The sequence below is a fragment of the Myotis nattereri genome, assembly GCF_964212035.1.
Source record: "Myotis nattereri genome assembly, chromosome: 2".
In the NCBI taxonomy this organism is placed as follows: domain Eukaryota; kingdom Metazoa; phylum Chordata; class Mammalia; order Chiroptera; family Vespertilionidae; genus Myotis; species Myotis nattereri.
The window spans coordinates 46,134,724-46,154,672 of record NC_138076.1 but is presented as its reverse complement, the minus strand read 5'-3'; the positions used below and the strand labels follow the sequence as shown (position 1 = coordinate 46,154,672).

The window sequence follows — 19,949 nt, the reverse complement described above, 5'->3', positions numbered from 1 at the left end:
AACTGGATGGGATAAGAGGACGGATCTTTATATTAGACCGACTCGACTCTAAAATCCTTCTGCTATGCCATCTGGCCTTTGTACTTTTTATGTCATTTTTTGTTCCTCCAATTATCTTCTTGGAGACTTATACTTCAGTAGTGCAGAAGATGGTTTTATTGTTGCACTCTGCTTGGGGTTTCATCTGAAATAAATGGACATCCAGAACAAATTTGGGAGCATAAGGGAAGTTTTCATTTTATTCATTTGGTGTATTGACTACGTCCTGAGTCAAGGTGCTTCCATCATTCCACCTAAATATAGCCCACCTGAATGTATTTGCATGGGAGAAGTAGTCACTTCTCAAACCAAACTCTGAAGACATGTCCATTAATGATGCATGCTTTTTTAGGAAAATAAAATGCTTCAGAAGTAGGATTCCAACTGGACTCCTCAGCAGCCTCAAGGAACTGTGCTTACAATTCTTTTTAGTTAAATTTCACAGTCAAGCTATGGAATATAAAATGCATATGGATGCAAATATTTGCTAAGGAAGTTAGACTATAGCGAAATAGGTTTTGTTGTTTTAATCTTAAATTCCCTCTCACTAATCTCTCATGTGTTTAGAATGTCAGATTATTTTTATAAGTGTCTTTTCTGACTTAGATATATTGGTAGCTTACACTTCATTAAAAGTTTTCCAACTTGTTTTTCATGGAGATTTTAGCCCCTAGACAATGATACCCAGTTATTTAACTCCTTTTTATCTATATTAGATAATTGTGAAATAATAAGAATAAGAACATTTAATATGCATTTAGTGTTTGTTTTTGGCTAATGAAAGAGTTTAGACTTATACTTTTGATAGCATCTGAAATAAACAGACATCTAACAAATCATAATGTTAAGGGGAAACCATTTAGGATCTGTTCTCATTCTGCCTTTCTTTTTATTGATTTTTTACAGAGAGGAAGGGAGAGAGATAGAGAGTTAGAAACATCGATGAGAGAGAAACATCGATCAGCTGCCTCCTGCACACCTCCTACTGGGGATGTGCCGACGCTCTATCCACTGAGCAAAACCAGTTTCGGCCTCGTTTGCCTTTTGATCAGCATCAGGAAAGATTTTAAGCCAACCTTTTATCCCCAATTGTAGACTAATTTGAAGTTGTGACACTATATTTACTGTATCCATTTAGTACTATTTAATAATAAACACAATTTATCATTATCATTCCAGAGATTTTCTCATATTGTCTTTTATAAAACAACTAGAGGCCCGGTGCACAAAATTCATGCACAGGTAGGATCCCTAGGCCTGGACAGCAATCAGGGCTGATCAGGTTCCCTGCCTCTCCATCTCCCTGCCTCCCTCCGCCCTGCCTCCTCCTTCCCTCGCCACCCACATGCCATCACTGCACAGTCCCCCCTCCCTGCCTCCCACCTCATCCTTCCCTGTCTCCCTCAGTGCCCCGCCGCCGTCGCTGGTCACCTACCATGTCCCGTGCCACCCCCTGGTGGTCAGCACACATCATAGCGAGCCATCGAACTCCCATTCTCCTGGTCGAACTTCCAAGGGGACACTTTGCATAATATATATATATATATATATATATATATATATATATATATATATAATAATGTTTTTGTTGTAAGTTTCTGAACAATTACTGTGTTTAGCATTGAGTTAGATACAGAGGTTACATGCTGTCATGACATACATATCTCTTGGTCTTTGTCTTTAAAATATGGTGGGAAATACAGACTTTTAGGTAGGTGATTATAATACTACTAGAGGCCCAGTGCACAAAAATTTGCGCACTCGGGGGGAAGGGGGGGTCCCTCAGCCTGGCCTGTGCCCTCTCGCAGTCTGGGACCCCTCAGGAGATAACGACCTGCTGGCTTAGTCCTGCTCCCGGGTGGCAGAGGGCAGGCCAAATCCCTAGGTGCAGCCCCTGGTCGGGCTCAGAGCAGGGCCGATTGGGCTGTTGGGGCGCTGCCCCCTGTCATGCACAGAGCAGGGAGGATCGGGAGGTTGCGATGCCACCCCCAGTCACGCTCAGGGTAGGGCCGATTGGGGGGTTGGGGCACCGCCCCCTGTCACACTCAAGGCAGGGTCGATGGGGAGGTTGCGGCGCCACCCCCTATCATGCACAGAGCAGGGCCAATCTGGGGGTTGGGGCGCTGCCCCCTGTCACACACAGAGCAGGGCCCATAAGGGGGGTTGGGGCTCCTTACCCTGTCACACACGGAGCAGGGTCGATCAGGGGGTTGGGGAGCTCCCCCATGTCACACACAGAGCAGGGCCCATCAGGAGGTTGAGGAGCTCCCCCCGTCACTCAGAGAGCAGGGCCGATAGGGGAGTTGGGGCACCGCCTCCTGTCACACAAAGAGCAGGGCCCATCAGGGGGTTGGGACACCACCACTGTCACACTCAAGGCAGGGCTGATGGAGAGGTTATGGCTCTACCCTGTCACACACAGAGCAGGGCCCGTGGGGGGGGGATGGGTTGGGGCGCTCCCCCATGTCACGCACAGAGCAGGGCCCATCAGGGGGGTTGGGGAGCTCCCCCTTGTCACGCACAGAGCAGGGTCGATAAGGGGGTTGGGGAGCTCCCCCGTATCAGGCACAGAGCAGGGCTGATCAGGAGGTTGGGGCGCCTTCCCCCATCACGAACAGAGCAGGGTGGATAGGGAGGTTGTGGCCCCGCCCCCTGTCACACACAGAGCCACAGGGCGATCAGGGGTTTGGGCGCTGCCCCCTGTCACGCTGATCTCGGTGCCGGGAGGCATATTACCCTTTTACTATATAGGATAGTGGCCTGGTGCATGGGTGGGGCTGGCTGGTTTGCCCTGAAGGGTGTCCTGGATAAGGGTGAGGGTCCCCACTGGGGTGCCTGGCCAGCCTGGGTAAGGGGATGATGGCTGTTTGCAGCTGGTCACACACATTCAGGGTGGGGGTCCCCACTGGGGTGCTTGGCCAGCCTGGGTGAGGGGCTGAGGGCTGTTTTCAGGCTGGTGGGTGACGGAAGCTCCCAACCGCTCCTTTTCTTCTTTTTTTTTCTTTTTTTAATTCTGGGCCAGCTTTAGCTCTGAGGCTCCAGCTCTTAGGCCTCTGCTGCTGAAAGTAGGTATCTGGTTTGTTTCGGTTCTAAACAATGGATAACTCCAGCTCTGAGATCCCAGCTTGCTGAAAGCTGGTTTCTGGGGTTTTGTTTATCTTCTATATTTGTTAAAATGTTTCAAACTGCAGGCTCAGAGGCCTGCAAGGCAGGCGGGAACGTTGGTTTCCTCCGTCACTGAAGCAAGCAAGCCTCATGTTAGTTTCAAGCTGCCTGGCTGCTGGCCGCCATCTTGGCTGACAGTTAATTTGCATATCACCCTGATTAGCCAATGGGAAGGGTATCGGTTGTACGCCAATTACCATGTTTCTCTTTTATTAGATAGGATGTACTAAGTGAAACTGTAGCATAAATATGCACCTAATCTGCATTTAGTGCATCAGAAAAGACTGCTTGGAGGAGGAATGCCTATGCTAAAATGTGAACACTAATCAGAGGTTAGCTAAAGAAATGTAGGATAATAGCAAGTTATGAAAAAAGGATGAAGATGGGAAAAGGGAGAGAATGTTCTAGAGAGAAAGAAAAGCTTTAGAGAATATTCATTTGAAATACAGCATGATGATACTTCAAAGCAAAGATGTGGAAGAGGATATATCAAGGGATGAGTCTGCAAAGATTAGCAATGTGCGGAAAATGAAGAAGCTGATACAATATATTAGTGGGTTTGGAATTTAACCTGCTGGCAAAGTGGAACCATTGGTGGAAGTGGGGAGGGTTTGGAAGGGGCGTTAAGTAGGTTTCTGGCATAAGGATTACTTTGGCTTTATTGTAGGTAACATTGAAGGACAGTCACAGAGAGCAAGAAGACCAGTTGGAAGTAATTGCAGTTATCTGTGTAAGTCATCTTCCTTAACTAATAGAAAAGTTTTATAGATTAAGATGAGAGTTGGGTTGTGAAATATTTAAGAGATATTTAACAACATCACTTGGGGATTTATTGGATGTAGAGTAGAAGAAGTGGTAAAGAATGATGTGGAGGGTCTGACTTAAAGAATTGGAAAGTAGAATGTCCAATTCACTTAAAAAGGAAGATCAGATAGTGCCTGTTGTTGTTGCTATCATAACTTTTAATTTTTTAATTTAATATTTTCTTGAATTTTGTATCCTGTCATGTTCAACTTTTAAAATCTATATACTTTCCAAGTGGCTTTATAAATTAGCTATAGATGGATCTGCTTTTATCCAACACCAGGACCCTGAAGATAAGTCCATTTATACTTTGGGGATGGTATTACTGATATATTTGAATACATATCAGATGTCTTTTCAACTTATTTCGAATTCTGGAGGTTTGCATTATTTTTTCTTAGCAGCTGAGCAATTTATTTTAAAGTATTTCTTACTTTTTTTCTCTAAGTTATAGCTGCTTATAAGGAGAACACTTTAGCATGCATCCAGCACCATTCTGTCAGTAAAAAAAGCGATTCCACGCTTCATTAATTTTAAACCTTTGCTGTACCTTGGCTCATGTTCCGTCTATAAGCACATATTCAAGTTTACCCAAATATAAAAATAGCTTCCCCTTTACCCTAAACTAGCCTGCAAGCAACTATTTCATGGCCTTACCTCTTTACCAATAATTTTTAAAAATAGTTTTTATTTCATCTTATTATCCTTTTAATTTGATCTCTTGCAGTAGAACTTCTATCTCAACTACTCAAATGAAATTATAGAGTGTCCCCCAAAAATGTATACACCCTTTGAATGATTATAAAGTCAGTGTTAATTAACATAGACTTCATTTTAAAAATGTAAAAGAATTTACAGAAATGAATAATTGCTTTTGTCAATGCCTGTTTTCAAACTGATGACAGTTCTGATCCAGGCACTGCTGACAACTCAAAGCAGTGGAATCACAAACATCAAGAATTGTTTTGTTCGGTATTTGAATGCCCTCAATTTGTCAACTGTTGCTAGTTTTGTACCGTGAACTTTACCTTTTATGTATCCCCATAAAAAATCTAGTGGATAAATTTTCTTTGTTCAAAATTTAGTCTGGCTTCACCCATTATTTCAAAACAGTTAAATCTGAGAAGGAGTGAAAATTAAGTGAGTTATCAGTTGGTAAAGTGTGTTTACATTTTTGGAGGGACACCCTGTGAATAACTATAAAGGCAGTGTTTGTACTTCAACTGCATTTTCAAACTTCCAGTAGCATTTTTGGGTGAATTTTTTTTGTTCAAAGCTTAGCCTGTCTGAAAAGAAAGAAACATCAGTTGAGCTATCAGCTGTTAAAGTGTGTATACTAGTACATGTTTTGGGGACACCTTGTACATTTCTCAGAGATCAGTAATTCAGTTCTAAGTTACAGACTCAATAACATTTTAACCCCTGTCTTCCACACTATAGCATTTAGAAAATTTTATAACATGTCTTGAATTTAATTTCTCCCCTTCATTTTCAACATTATGCTGCTTTCACTGTAATACAGTTGTTTGTTCCTCCTAAGAGCAAGCTTTTGGAGGACAAGAAATAAGTGTTATTGTTAGATCTTCCATAGACATAGTTCCTGGAACATTGTAATATTTTAGTGTGTGTTTTAAATAATTAAATATTTAAATATTTTGTCTTAACAAAATATTTAACAGAAATGTACTAATATACTGTAGCTTAGTGATATTAGATTTTAAAACTATGCAGACAAGAGAAGAATTTAGTTATTTTATACAGATTAAATTTGTGGGAGAGAAATCCAGAAATATGTAGGTCATGGTGAAAAGGGCAGACTCACTGAAATTTCTTCTATAGCATTTTTCATAATGTAAATACAATTTTCTAAAAATTGTACTTTTAAATATTGTGCTTTTTCATTGCTACTTATATTCACACCTATGTTATAACTCAGTTTTGAACATAGTTCACTTGAATTTTATGGTGGCAGACATTGGAGTAGTCTCATACATAGTTGGCCTTTGAGTAACATGGGTTTTAACTGTACAGGTCCACTTAAACCTATATCTTTTGTAAAAGTAAATACACTGTCTGCCCTTCATGTTCTCAGGTTTTACATCTGAGAATTCAACCAACTAGGGATTGAAAACAGTATTTTCCATCTGCGGTTGTGAATTCACAATACAGAGGGCTGACTGTATGTATTATTCTACACCATCTAAAGGCTAATATGCAAATTGTCCCCTTGGGAGTTTGCCTGGGAGACCAGGAGTTCAATTGCCTGCTATGATGTGTGATGACCACCAGGGGGTGGTATAGAATGAAGGAAGGCCCCAGCCAGCCAGTAGCTTCAGAAGGAAGGCCCTGGCTAGAAGCCAGAAGGTCCTGATCAGCCCTGATCCCTAGCCAGGCCTATGGACTCTACCTATGCATGGGTTTTGTGCACCGGGACTCTAGTTTTATATAATGGACTTGAATATCCACGGATTTTGATGTCCATGAGGGTCCTGGAACCAGTACTCCTTGGATATGGCAACAACTGTAGTAAGTTTTGGGGAGTTCAGAGTTATATGCAAATTCTCAACTGCATGGGGTTCAGCACTACTAACCCTGCATTGTCCTCAGTCATTTGTACATCCTCCAGAGCTCAATGCCTTGAAAATATTGATGACTTGCATTTATTTTACTTTATTTATTATAGTTACTTAAATTATTATTTGTTAAAGGAAGTATACATGTCTTTATGGAAGTTCTAATTTCTGAGCCATCTTGTGGCTTTTAAAAGACTAATCATCAACAGATATTTAGTAACCTTATTATAAATTCACTCTAAATTGCTCTTTAATTTGTTGGGCTGTGCTTGCTTAAAACTGTGTTGTTTTGTGTTAAAGAGAAGTTGTAAATGTAAACATACAATTTGGGTCATTTTCTCAACAAACTGTTCTTATTCCTCATGATGACTAAAGAACTACTAAAGCAATTATTTAGAATCTTGTTTCATCTACACCAGTGTAACCTCTCACATCTACGGATTATAAAGCCCTAACTTCTTGAATACCCAACTTTCTGAGAACAGTATCTAATCTAATAAAAGAGAAACATGCAAAATGATCATACTTCTGCTACACCCACCAGCCACACCCACCAGCCACGCCCACCAACCAATCAGGAGTGAATATGCAAATTAACCCAACTAAGATGGTGGCAGCCACAGAGCTGGAGTGAGGAGGAGGCTTGGGTTGCCCGCGGTGATGGAGGAAGCCAAGCTAACCGCCTACCCTGCCAGCCCTGAGCTCTGCTCAAGGCTACAAAGTTTCAATTATAGAAGATAAATAAATCTCAGATACCTGCTTCCAGTCCTCAGCCGTGGCCAGTCTGAAAACGGCCATCAGTCCCTAACCCAGACTGGCCAAACCCACATGAGGTGAGGGTCCCCACTTGGGGGGCTTGACCAGCCTGCAAACAGCTATCAGCCCCTCACCCAGGATGGCCAGGCACCCCAGTGGGACCCCCACCCTGATCCGGGACACCCTTCAGGGCAAACCAGCCAGCCCCCACCAGTGCACCAGGCCTCTCTCCTATATAATAAAAGGGTAATATGCAAATTGACCCTAACAGCAGAACCACTGGGAATGACTGGTCACTATGATACACAAACCACCAGGGGGCAGATGCTCAATGCAGGAGCTGCCCCCAGTGGTCAGTGCGCTCCCACAGGGGGAGCTCTGCTCAGCCACAAGCCAGGCTGACAGCTGCAAGCACAGCAGTGATGGTGGGAGCCTCTCCCGCCGCCTCAGCAGTGCTAGGGATGTTCGACTGCAGCTTAGGCCTGGTCCCTGCTGGCAAGTGGACACCCCCCGAGGGCTCCTGGGCTGTCAGAAGGATATCTGATTGCCAGCTTAGGCCCCACCCGCCGGGGAGCGGGCCTAAGCCAGTAGGTGGACATCCTCTGAGGGGTCCCAGATTGCAACAGGGCACAAGCTGGACTGAGGGACCCCCTCAAGTGCACAAATTTTTGTGCACTGGGCCTCTAGTAGGGCAATAATGAAGCCATCCTGGGGTCCTTGCTGTACGTAGACTATACTTTTTAAACATAGACTATAACAACCAGTTGAACAGAAGATATTGGATTAGCAACCTAAGACACCATCAAAATAAAGTATTAAGAGAATTAGCTGTGTCCCTAAGACCACACTCAGGATTGGTGATTCATTAGCAATATACACAAAGCTCAGGCATACTGATACCTATTGTTTCAGATAGTTTCTCCAAGAGAAATAAAGTAAAATCAGTAAAGGGAAAATGTGCATGGAGCATAGTATTGAGAAAATTAGGTGCAGGTTTCAAGAGTGCTCTCTCACTGGCTTTCTACAGGACACTCTTAATTCCTCCAACAGGGTGTGACAACACGGACAGAATGCTCTCTGGAAGGAGATTCACCTGATTCTATGTACATAATGCCTATGGCTGAGTTCAGACACTGAACTCCAGATCCTCAGAAAGTGAGCAGCTGCCTACCATATATCTCCCTTTTTTATTTTCCCTAAACCATCTAGATAAACTGAATAACATAGTTTGAGATCCCAAGTCTAAGAACTCAGTTCCCAAGAGCGGGCAAAGGGCCAGTCGGCAAACAAGCCCTGCTTGGGAATGCAGAGCATTTGAGCAACTCAGGTCTGTTGAGCCACCTCTCATACACAACACCTTTTTCCTTATTCTAAAGTCTAAAAGAATGTCTTTCTCCTTAGCAAGAGCCTACTATTCCCAAATCCCAGTATTCTTTCCCTCCCATGGAGCCTTCTAATGAAACTTTCAAAGTTTTTTAAAATTAATTAATTAATTTATTTATTTATTGTTCATCCTAACCCGAGGATATTTTTCCATTGATTGTTTTTTCTTTATTGATTAAGGTATTGCATATGTGTCCTTATGCCCCCATTGCCCCCCCAACCCCCACTCATGCCTCACGCCCCTGGTGTCTGTGTCCATTGGTTAGCCTTATATGCATGCATACAAGTCCTTTGGTTGATCTTTCCTCCTTACCCTCACCCTCCCCTGCCTTCCCTCTGAAGTTGGACAGTCTGATTGATGCTTCTGTGACTCTGAATCTGTTTTCGCTCATCAGTTTATGTTGTTCCTTATATTCCACAAATGAGTGAGATCATGTGATATTTATCTTTCTCTGACTGGCTTATTTTGCTTAGCATAATGCTCTTCAGTTCCATTCATGCTGTTGCAAATGGTAAGAATTCCTTCTTTTTTACTGTAGTGTAGTATTCCATTGTGTAGATGTACCACAGGTTTGTAATCCACTCATCTGCTGATGGGCACTTAGGCTGTTTTGAAATCTTAGCTATGGTAAATTGTGCTGCTATGAAAATAGCAGTGCATATATCCATTCTGATAGGTGTTTCTCGTTTTTGGGGATATATTCCTAGAAGTGGGATCACTGGGTCGAATGGAAGTTCCATTTTTAGTTTTCTGAGGAAAGTCCATACTGTTCTCCACAGTGGCTGCACCAGTTTGCATTCCCACCAGCAGTGCACAAGGGTTCTTTTTTCTCCTCATCCTCGCCAGCACTTGTCATTTGTTGATGATAGCCATTCTGACAGGTGTGAGATGGTTCTGCATTGTTGTTTTGACTTGCATCTCCCAGATGATTAGTGACTTTGAGCATGTTTTCATATGTCTTTTGGCCTTCCTTATGTCCTTTTTCGAAAAGTATCTATTTAGGCCCGTTGCCCATTTTTTCATTGGCTTGTTTATCTTCCTTTTGTTAAATTGTATGAGTTCCCTGTAAATGTTGGAGATTAAATACTTATCTGTGATAACATTGGCAAATATGTTCTCCCATGCAGTGGGCTTTCTTGTTGCTTTGTTGATGGTTTCTTTTGCTGTACAGAAGCTTTTTATTTTGATGTACTCCCATCTGTTTATTTTCTCTTTAGTTTCCATTGCCCTAGCAGCTGTATCAGTGAAGATATTGCTTCGGCATATGTCTGAGATTTTGCTTCCTGTAGATTCCTCTAATACTTTTCTGGTTTCCCGTCTTATGTTTAAGTTCTTTATCCATTTTGAGTTTATTTTTTTGTATGGTGTAAGTTGGTTATCTAGTTTTATTTTTTTGCATGTATCTGTCCAATTTCCCCAACACCATTTATTGAAGAGACTGTCTTGACTCCATTGTATGTTCTTGCCTCCTTTGTCAAATATTAATTGGCATAGTGGTTTTGGTGAATTTCTGGCTTCTCTATTCTATTCCATTGGTCAAAATGTCTGTTCTTGTGCCAGTACCAGGCAGTTTTGAGAACAGGGCTTTGTAATACAGCTTGATATCTAGTATTGAGATCCCTCCTACTTTGTTCTTCTTTCTCAGGGTGGCTGCAGCTTTTCAGGGTCTTTTTATATTCCAGATGAATTTTTGGAGAGTTCGCTCTAGGTCTGTGAAATATGCCATTGGTATTTTAATGGGGAATGCATTGAATTTGTAGATTTCTTTGAGTAGTCTGGACATTTAAATGATGTTGTTTCTACTAATCCATGAACATGGTATGTTCTTCCATCTGTTTATGTCTTCTTCTATCTCTTTTTTCAGTGTTCTGTAGTTTTCTGAGTACAGGTCTTTTACCTCCATAGTTAAGTTTATTCCTAGGTATCTTAATTTTTTTTTGGTGCAAATGGTAAATAGCTCTCAAAATTTTATTCTGTTTTGCTTTGTTATACTTTCAAATACATTTAGTAAACCTAGGTTATACAACTTAGAAATGAAAATTCTATAGAGAACATCTAGATTATGTTATGCTGAAGTATCAAATGTTTTAACAAATTGCACCTAGGAGGCACAACACAACCTGCCTATGTGAGCTCTAGGCTTATCAAGGGCTGGAGGTACTTCTTTCATGGCTTTTTGGTTTAGGGTTAAGCTGGACTACTTCAACAAGGAGACTCAACATTAAATCATTTGCATAAAGAAGTATATGTTTCTCTTACATTATAATCTGAAGTGAGCAGTTACTGTAAGTCTGTTGGTCATACTTAACTTTATAGGAGACTGGAAAATAGTGTAGTCATCTGCTCAAAAAGAGGAGAAAGGATTTTAATAATGAACCTATATGAATTCACTTCATGCAGTGGATAAGTGAATAAATTTCATATTAACTAAAAATATCTTAAAACAACTTTAACACATTGTTTTTTTCTACTGTAAGTTAGTGACAAAATGGTAATACTGAAATTTACTTTGAAGTCAACATTTATTTTTTTTTTCCTTTATGGATAATAAAGACCATTATAAACTGATGAACAAAAATAGATACAGAGGCAGAGCAGCATTGAACAGACTGTCAAACTACAGTGGGAAGGCCGGGGAGGGTTGGGGGTTGGGGGTAAGAGATCAACCGAAGGACTTGTATGCATGCATATAAGCATAACTAATGGACACAAGACACTGGGGGGTATGAGAGGCTGGGAGATGGTCAAGGGGGTGGCGGGGGGGGGGGCGGAGAGACATATGTAATACTCTTTGTAATACTTTAAGCAAGAAAACAAAACTAAAAAAAAAAATAAAAATAAATTTTGGTTAAAAATAAAAAGTACCTCTGCATTTCCAGAAAATGTATTTAGGGAGTTCTATGTGAAAAGTTATAATTGTTTCAGAAATAGATATCTATTTAAATGTACATGTGATTTAACACAATGTGTACAGTAGTCCTCCTTATTCGCAGTTTTGTTTTCTGCAGACTAGGTTACCCATGGTCAATGGCAGTCCCAAAATATTAAATGGAAAATTCCAGAAATAAGGAATGTATAAGTTTTAAATTGAATGCTGTTCTGAGTAATATGATGAAATCTCATGTGTCCCAATCTGTCCCACCCAGGACATGAATCATCTCTTTGCCCAACATATCCACAAGTGTATATACAGCCTGCCCATTAGTCACTCAATAACGGTCATGGTTATCAGGTGGACTGTCATAGTATTTCAGTGCTAGTGTTCAAGTAACCCTTATCTTACTACTAATTGTCCCAAAATATGCTAATAGTGATGCTGGCAATCTGGGTATGACAACTAAAAGGCAGACATTGCATGCATGTACAAGAAAAAAAAAACTTAGTATGTATAGGTTTTAGTACTATCCACATTTTCAGGCATCCAGTGGTGTGTTTGGAACATATCCCCTTAGATGAGGGAAGACACAGTATTTTAAAATTTAAAATATACATTAAAATATAAGACTACACAAATTAAATAAGGCACGTAGCATAGTCTATAAGCAACCTTTGTGAATTAGCGCAGCCAAGTGTCTTTTAAGAACTAAACTCTCATACCTTGCCTTCCCTGAGTACCTAGAATTCTCTAATTTATGTATTTTCTCCTTTAGATTTACTCTTTTTAAAGTAGCACATGGAAGCAAACACACTGAATTTGTGCATTGTATAGAATCGTTTTATCCTTACTTACTCTTGTACCAATTTTGCTAAATTGAAGAAGTGAGTGGAAATAACCTTTTTTATTTCAGTCAAAAAATCACCCTTTAATAAGCATTTATAGCATGTGTTAAAAGTTCAGTATGCTATCGAATACCATGTGTTCCTATTTTAGTTATTTTCAGTATTTCACATATACAGAGTTTTTTCAGAATTTGCAAATAACTCTCTTTTCTCATCAACATACACGGTTTTCTATTATCTAGAAAGTGTAGCCATAAGTGCATTTGTGGAATCTTACTGATTCTTCATTAAGGAGTTTGAGTGCAATTTGGGCAGAAAGTGTTCTGTTGCTTTCAGCAGTCACTGAATGTCGACCAGAACCCTGCGTCCCATTACATTTCCCAGACGGATCACTGAATTATTGAACACGCATAAAATGCTATGCAACCTTTTTTTTTTTTTTTTTTTTTTTTTGTTAATCCTCACCAAGGATATTTTTTCCATTGCTTTTCAGAGAGAGAGTGGACATGAAGGAAGGAGGGGGAGAGAGAGAAACGTCAATGTGATAGAGACACATGCATTGGCTGCCTCCCACATGTGCCCCAGCTGGGGGCAGGGAGTTAACCTGCAACCGAGGTAGGGGCCCTTGACCTGGAATCTAACTCGAGATCCTTCACTGAGCCTGTGGACACTATAACCACTGAACCACACTGGCTAGGGCAATGCTGTGTAACCTTGATTAGAGAATTGTTAATCAACGCATGGTGGTATTTTGGTCAAAAACCAATTAAAAATCTGACTGAAGTATCTGATTAAGGGACAATTGAATTAAGAGTTTAAAACAAAAGAAAGAGAAATCAAATATACTGAATTATTTGCTTTTTTCTCGACAAGAATTATTCTAATAATCATTAATCCTACAATACTACCAGATTTATACTTTTTTAAAACAATGTTGTGGTTGATAAAAAGCATAATTATCTCCCAGCAAACACTCTGCTTGTCATTATGGCTTATTTACAAATACTCTGCTTGTCACTGTGGCTTATTTACAAATACTCTGCTTGTCACTGTGGCTTATTTAAAACACCGTTGTTTCAGCTCTAGTCCTGAATTTTAGTGTCTGTGTTTTTTCTCCTAAAATAAATTATGTATGATGTTTTAGGGAGGCTTAAAGTTCAATCAGTTTTGGCAAAGTGTAGTGTTTGCAAATAGTTAAATTAAAATTCTGTCTATAATTTATTTCTTTGAAACATTAGTGCATCAGAGAGATGAAAAATAAATGAACAGCTGTATCCACTAGTTTTGCAAAATATACTATGAGGACATCAAGGGGGGAAATGTTGGCTTTGATTTTTTAAAAGAAAGCATGAAAAGACTGGGGGGAAAAAGAAAAAAATATTAGCCCTTTAATCAGTAATATAAAAGAACTAGAGCATCAGGTAATACTATCTGATGTTAGTATTTTATTTTAGAGTAAATGTAAGAGGTTGGGGGAATATAGACTTTTGAATTCATATATATTAAAAAAAATTAATTGTAATTTTATGAAGTTACTTTTAAAAAGCATTGAACTTCTTAGTAATTTAATCTGGAGATCTAAGTCAGATCAAGTCATTACTCCTTCCTTCCACTTTTAGATTGCTTATAGATGGAAACAGAATGCTTTCTCTTGCAAAGAGCTCCTGTCTACATTTTCTTTTCCATAGCATTCAGAGAGGATGATAGTTTTATTAACTATAAGGATCTGGGATGCAAATGTTGAATATTTAATGCTACACTTGATGTTTACCTGGAGGGCTTTTTTTATTTGTTTTGGATTTTCCTTTGTTTGGGTTTTGCTTTCCTTGGGAATAGCATGACTGTCATCTTGACTGTGAAGAAATCTTAAGTTCAATAGTATGGTACAATGTGAATTTCATTTTAAAAATATTTCATTAGCTGTTAACTCACTTTCGTGTTGCTCACAAGGTCAAGATTTTAGTTCATATGAAACTGAGTTTCCTTATAACATTGTTACCATTTTTTTAAATTTATGTCAAATCTTAAGAAAAACTATTTTTTAATAATGCCCATGTTAGACAAGTATTTGGACTTTGTAGTTGGATTTAATGTTCTGAAACTTCTAAACATTTTGGTGACCATACCTGGATGCTTACGGCTTGAATAGAACTACAAAATAATATAATCAGATAAAGAGAGAAATTTGGTGATTTATATTTTTGTCTTTTGAAAATTATGTCATGAGAATAAATGTGAGACTCTCTGATTTTACCCTACTATTATCTAAGCGTAGGGTAAAATTACTTTGAATGACATTTAGGAGGAGAGTAACACAGTCAGACTCATCTATAGTGGTACCTGCAATGCTGTTTACAGTGGATTCATTATAGTAGCTCACATTACAAAAATAATGATTGTTATTTAGGAAGATTTTTGTTTAAGATGTTGCCCATACTCTAGTCACTATAAGAGAACAGAAGGAGATAGAAGAGAAAATTAGGAATATCAGACATAAAAATAAGAGAAGACCTTTTAAAATTCTTTCCCTGTTAGTAGAAGGTATTACTATGAAGGCAGAAGAAAATGCATAATTCTAATCCTCTACGTAGAGCTCCATATTGTTTCTGCAATTGTGCACAGTCTTTTTCAACCTGAATTAAGAGAGCATTTCAACCTGAATTAAGAATATTAGAGGCATTGTCAGATTTGAGAAAAATGTAGCCCAATAATTTTCCTTGACTGTCACTTTTGTAGGTCGAGGTAAGCTGTGTAGTAAATATTAGAGAATCAATAACTAGAGTAACCTAGATTTTTAATATAAAATTTATTTACAACACTTGATTGTAAGTGAAGTGATTAAGATTATGGTATTTGAAGGGAGACAAAACTAAATTCTAACCCAAGTTCCACAAGGTAGTAGATTTATCTACTTTGCATGTTATTTATTGTCTTTCTTATCCCTTTCTCCCTTATATGCACCAGAATGTAAACTTTATGAGAATAAGGCTATTATCTGTTGTGTTCCAAGTACCTAGAAAACTACTGGGCACATAGTGTTCAAAAATATTCATAAGTCATGGAATAAATTATTTATATTACAATACTTAATTTGCCTTTTATATACTCAGGTTACCTACCTGAGAAAATGGTTTTCATAATACAGAGTTGTGAAATTTAAAGTAGATAACATTTCTAAAATTCTTACAACAGTGCACATAATTGCCCAATAAATGTGTCAATATTAAAATTTATGGCTCTCATGAAAATATAAAATAAATGCATGTCAAAATTTATTTAACTTATTTATGGGGAACTAGTATAAGGTCAAAGATGCCTTTAAGGAGTTTTGAAAAACTGGGTATTTATTGAAATTTAAAAAATAAAGATTAAAATTAAAATTAAAAAATAAAGATTATTCAGAACTATTGACAAACAACTTGCTAAAATGTTATAGGATTATTTTTTTCTACTAAAGAGTAATCTACAAGTTAACATATAATTTCACAGTATCTGGGCTGTAACCAAATAGTAAATTCAAACATAGGTGTATTCACTTAGATAATTAAATAATATTTAGGTGGGATTGTTAGAAAGTACCCCTGTATGATGTTGAAATGTTTAAAATATTTTTCTTAATAGTTATTATTTCTAAGAGGGAATGTAGCACATGGATAGCTCCTGCATTTTAGCATTATATTTACTTGCTACTTTACCATCCCATTGTTAGTCGTGAGGTGCCAGTGGTAAGTGAATAGATTGATCAGTTATCATTGCTGGATTTTTTTCTCCTGCTACTTAATGATAGCTATGACTGAGTCTATGATCATAGAATCAAGTATTCTGAAAATCAATATAGATATGGCTTTATAGAGACATATAGGTATATTGATAAAGACAATCATTATGTAACATGAGATATTATAAGCATCTTGAGTGTAGAAAATATATTGTATTAAAAAGTAATTAAAACAATTCTTCAAACTATTTCCTCTGCATTATTTGTAGACGTTAACTAATGGTCCATTTCTAAGAGTTTAAAAATTATTAAATAAGGTTTTAAATGTTATCCTACATAACAGGAAAATATAGCCTTCAATACTATTTGTTAAACAGACATAAATATAACTAAACAGGGAACTAAATAGTATTATCATGCTCTATATCAGCTTTAGTTTTATTTAGAATTAATATAATTTCTCCTGTATTATTTTTTAGCATTTTTAATTTTTTTAAAAAAATTAAGTTACAGTTGATATATTATATTAGTTTTAAGTACACAAAGTAATGATTAGACATTTATACAATTTATGAAGTGATCACTCAGTGAGTCTAGTACCCATTTTCACCATACATGGTTATTACAATATTATTGACTATATTCCCTATGGTGAACTTTACATCCTCATGACTATTCTGTAATTACCAATTTGTACTTCGTTTTAAAAAATATATTTCTTTATTGATTTCAGAGAAGAAGGAAGAGGGAGAGAGAGATAGAAACATCAATGATGAGAGAGAATCATTGATTGGCTGCCTCCTGCATGCCCCGTACTAGGGATCAAGCCCACTACCTAGGCATGTGCCCTTGGCCAGAATCCAACCTGGGACCCTTCAGTCTGCAGTCCGATGCTCTATCCACTGAGCCAAACTTGCCAGGACCAATTTGTACTTCTTAATCCCTTCACCTTCTACCCATCCCCACAGCTCTCCTTCTCCTGCTTTTTACAATTTTAAAGAAACTTGGCTCATTTGATCTTTCACATTTTATAAATTGAAAGTTTGGAACTCATACATGTTAGTTATCAAAAAGTACTTAGCCATATAATTGCGCAGCTGAGTTAGAAATTTGTTGCCTCTTTCTTTATCCCATTGTTCTTGCCTAGAAGCTATTTTCTTAAATAATTCTTAAATGGTTCCCTTTGTTATTAACTGTGTTATTGAACCCATATATAATAGATATGAATTTTATTAATGCCTTTAAGTAGGAAGAATTGTCCGATATAATGAATGAATGCTCCAATTAACGACATTCAAATTTAACTTAAAGGAGAAACGTTCTCCCCAAACTTAAGCATATGTGTGTTTATACTGAATATAAGCCCAGAATTCTGTGTGGGAGATGCTGTGTAGGGTCGTAATCCCAATGCTCATTTGCTGCACTGGATCATTATTGTCTTCATGATTTAAATACATCTACACTGTCCAGGCTATTTCCTTCCATTTTTTTCTACACTCCAACTATTCTGCATAGGCATGATTGTACTATTTTATATATATATACTAGAGGCCTGGTGCACAAAAATTTGTGCACTCGGGGGAAGGGGGGGTCCCTCAGACCGGCCTGTGCCCTCTTGCAGTCTGGGACCCCTCGGGAGATAACGACCTGCTGGCTTAGGCCTGCTCCCAGGTGGCAGAGGGCAGGCCCAATCCCTATGTGCAGCCCCTGGTTGGGCTCAGAGCAGGGCCGATTGGGGAGTTGGTGCGCCTTCCCCTGTCATGCACAGAGCAGGGCAGATTGGGAGGTTGTGATGCCACCCTGAGTCACGCTCAGGGTAGGCCCGATTGGGAGGTTGGGGCACCGCCCCCTGTCACACTCAAGGCAGGGTCGATGGGGAGGTTGTGGCACCACCCCCTGTCACACACAGAGCAGGGCCCATCAGGGAGGTTGGGGCTCCATACCCTGTCATGCACAGAGCAGGGCCGATCAGGGGGTTGAGGAGCTCCCCCCTGTCACTCACAGAGTAGGGCCAATAGGGGAGTTGGGGCACCGCCCCTGTCACACTCAGGGCAGGGCCAATGGGGAGGTTATAACTCTACCCCATCACACACAGAGCAGGGCCTGTGGTGGGGGGGGGGTTTGGGGTGCCGCCCTCTAATACCCACAGAGCAGGGCCGATCAGGTGGTTGGGACACCCACCGCCACTCTCATACTCAGGGCAGTGCCAATGGGGAGGTTATGGCTCTACCCCGTCACACACAGAGCAGGGCCCTTGGGGGGCGGGGGAGTTGGGGCCCTGCCCCCTGTTACACACAGAGCCGCAGGGCGATCAGGGGGTTTGGGCGCTGCCCCCTGTCACGCTGATCCCAGTGCTGGGAGGCATATTACCCTTTTACTATATAGAATAGAGGCCTGGTGGATGAGTGGGGCTGGCTGGTTTACCCTGAAGGGTGTCCTGGATCAGGGTGGGGGTCCCCACTGGGGTACCTGGTCAGTCTGGCTGAGGGGCTGAGGGCTGTTTTCAGGCTGGGACTGAAGCTCCCAACCGCTCCTTTTTTTCTTTTTTCTTTTTTTTTATTCTGGGCCAGCTTTAGCTCTGAGGCCTCAGCTGCTGAAAACAGGTTTCTGGCCTTTGTTTACCGTCTGTATTTGATACAATGTTGCGGTCCGGCTGGCTGAAGCCCTGCTGAGTAAAACAGGTTTCTGGGTTTTTTTTTAGCTTCTATATTCGCAACACAGTTGCTTAGAGTTGCAGCTGAGAGGCCGGCAAGTCAGGTGGGGAACGTTGGAGTTCTCCGTCACTGAAGCAAGCAAGCCTCCCTGTTTTCGCATCAACTGCCTGGCTGCCGGCCGCCATCTTGGCTGCCAGTTAATTTGCATATCTCGGCCCTACTCTGTGAGTGACAGGGGGATTAGCCAATGGGAAGGGTAGCGGTCGTACACCAATTACCATGTTTCTCTTTTATTAGTGTAGACTAGGAGCCCAGCAGGCGATTCCAAACCCCATGGCCCGGCCCAGCCCACCCACCTGCAGCCCTGCCTTGACACCTGAACCTGTCCATGCAGAGCTCCAGCACACCTGGCCCAGCCCCCAGCCCCTCTGGCCTGCTCTGGCCGCCTCAAGCCCCGCCCTCAGCTTCTCTAGTCGCCTAGGGCTAGTCCCACCTTTTCTGGGTGCCTCCCTGCTTTGTCTCCAGAGAAATGCAGCGAGGGCCCCATGATGTCTCCAGAGGAGAGCATGGAAGCCTCCTGCCTGCTGTGCTGTGCTCCTTTCCCTGGCAGGTGGGCTGCTGGCACTCAGAATGTGAGCAGTGGGTGGCAAAGGACTGGTGAGGGGGGGCTATAGGCTCTCACCCCTGCCCTCCTGGGCTGGGATGGTCCTGCCTCCTCCTGTCTCCAGAGCAACACCCCAGCTAATATGCTAATGACCTGGTCATTACCGATGATTAGGGGGTATCGACCATTAGCATATTAGCTCTTTATTAGTATAGATAACCTATCTTAAAACTCTCTGAGTTTGCATCTACAATCGCCTACCCACCTTGAAATAATGCTGTTGCTGTCAAAGTGGCTTCTGTCCATAGTTTTCCCTGGCTCTCCTCCCCACCAAAGTGTTAACTATTTACTCCTCTTTGCAGAGGATCATGGGCCTTATTCTGTGTTTATTATACTACATCCTAGTCTATTGTTTATTTGAATATTGATTTCCCATTACTCTTTGAGCAACTTGAGTGCAGAGGAGAGTACCAAAGCTTCAAACCCCTGGAAACAAGCAAAAATGCTTAGCACATAGTAGGTATTTAATAAA

The 19,949-nt window shown here is 40.3% G+C and overlaps 1 protein-coding gene across 2 annotated transcripts in view; it reads left to right on the top strand.

Annotated features, from left to right (window-relative positions):
• GPC5 (glypican 5) overlaps nt 1-19,949 on the top strand; it is a 1,292,689-nt gene that overhangs the window by 1,045,741 nt on the left and 226,999 nt on the right. The window contains exon 8 of one of the 2 annotated variants that reach the window (XM_081082595.1): nt 3,872-3,934. The exons of the other annotated variant lie outside the window; for it this stretch is intronic. Coding sequence (XP_080938721.1) covers nt 3,872-3,934 — 63 coding nt within the window. The remainder of the gene's footprint in view (nt 1-3,871; nt 3,935-19,949) is intronic. 2 annotated transcript variants of the gene reach the window in all.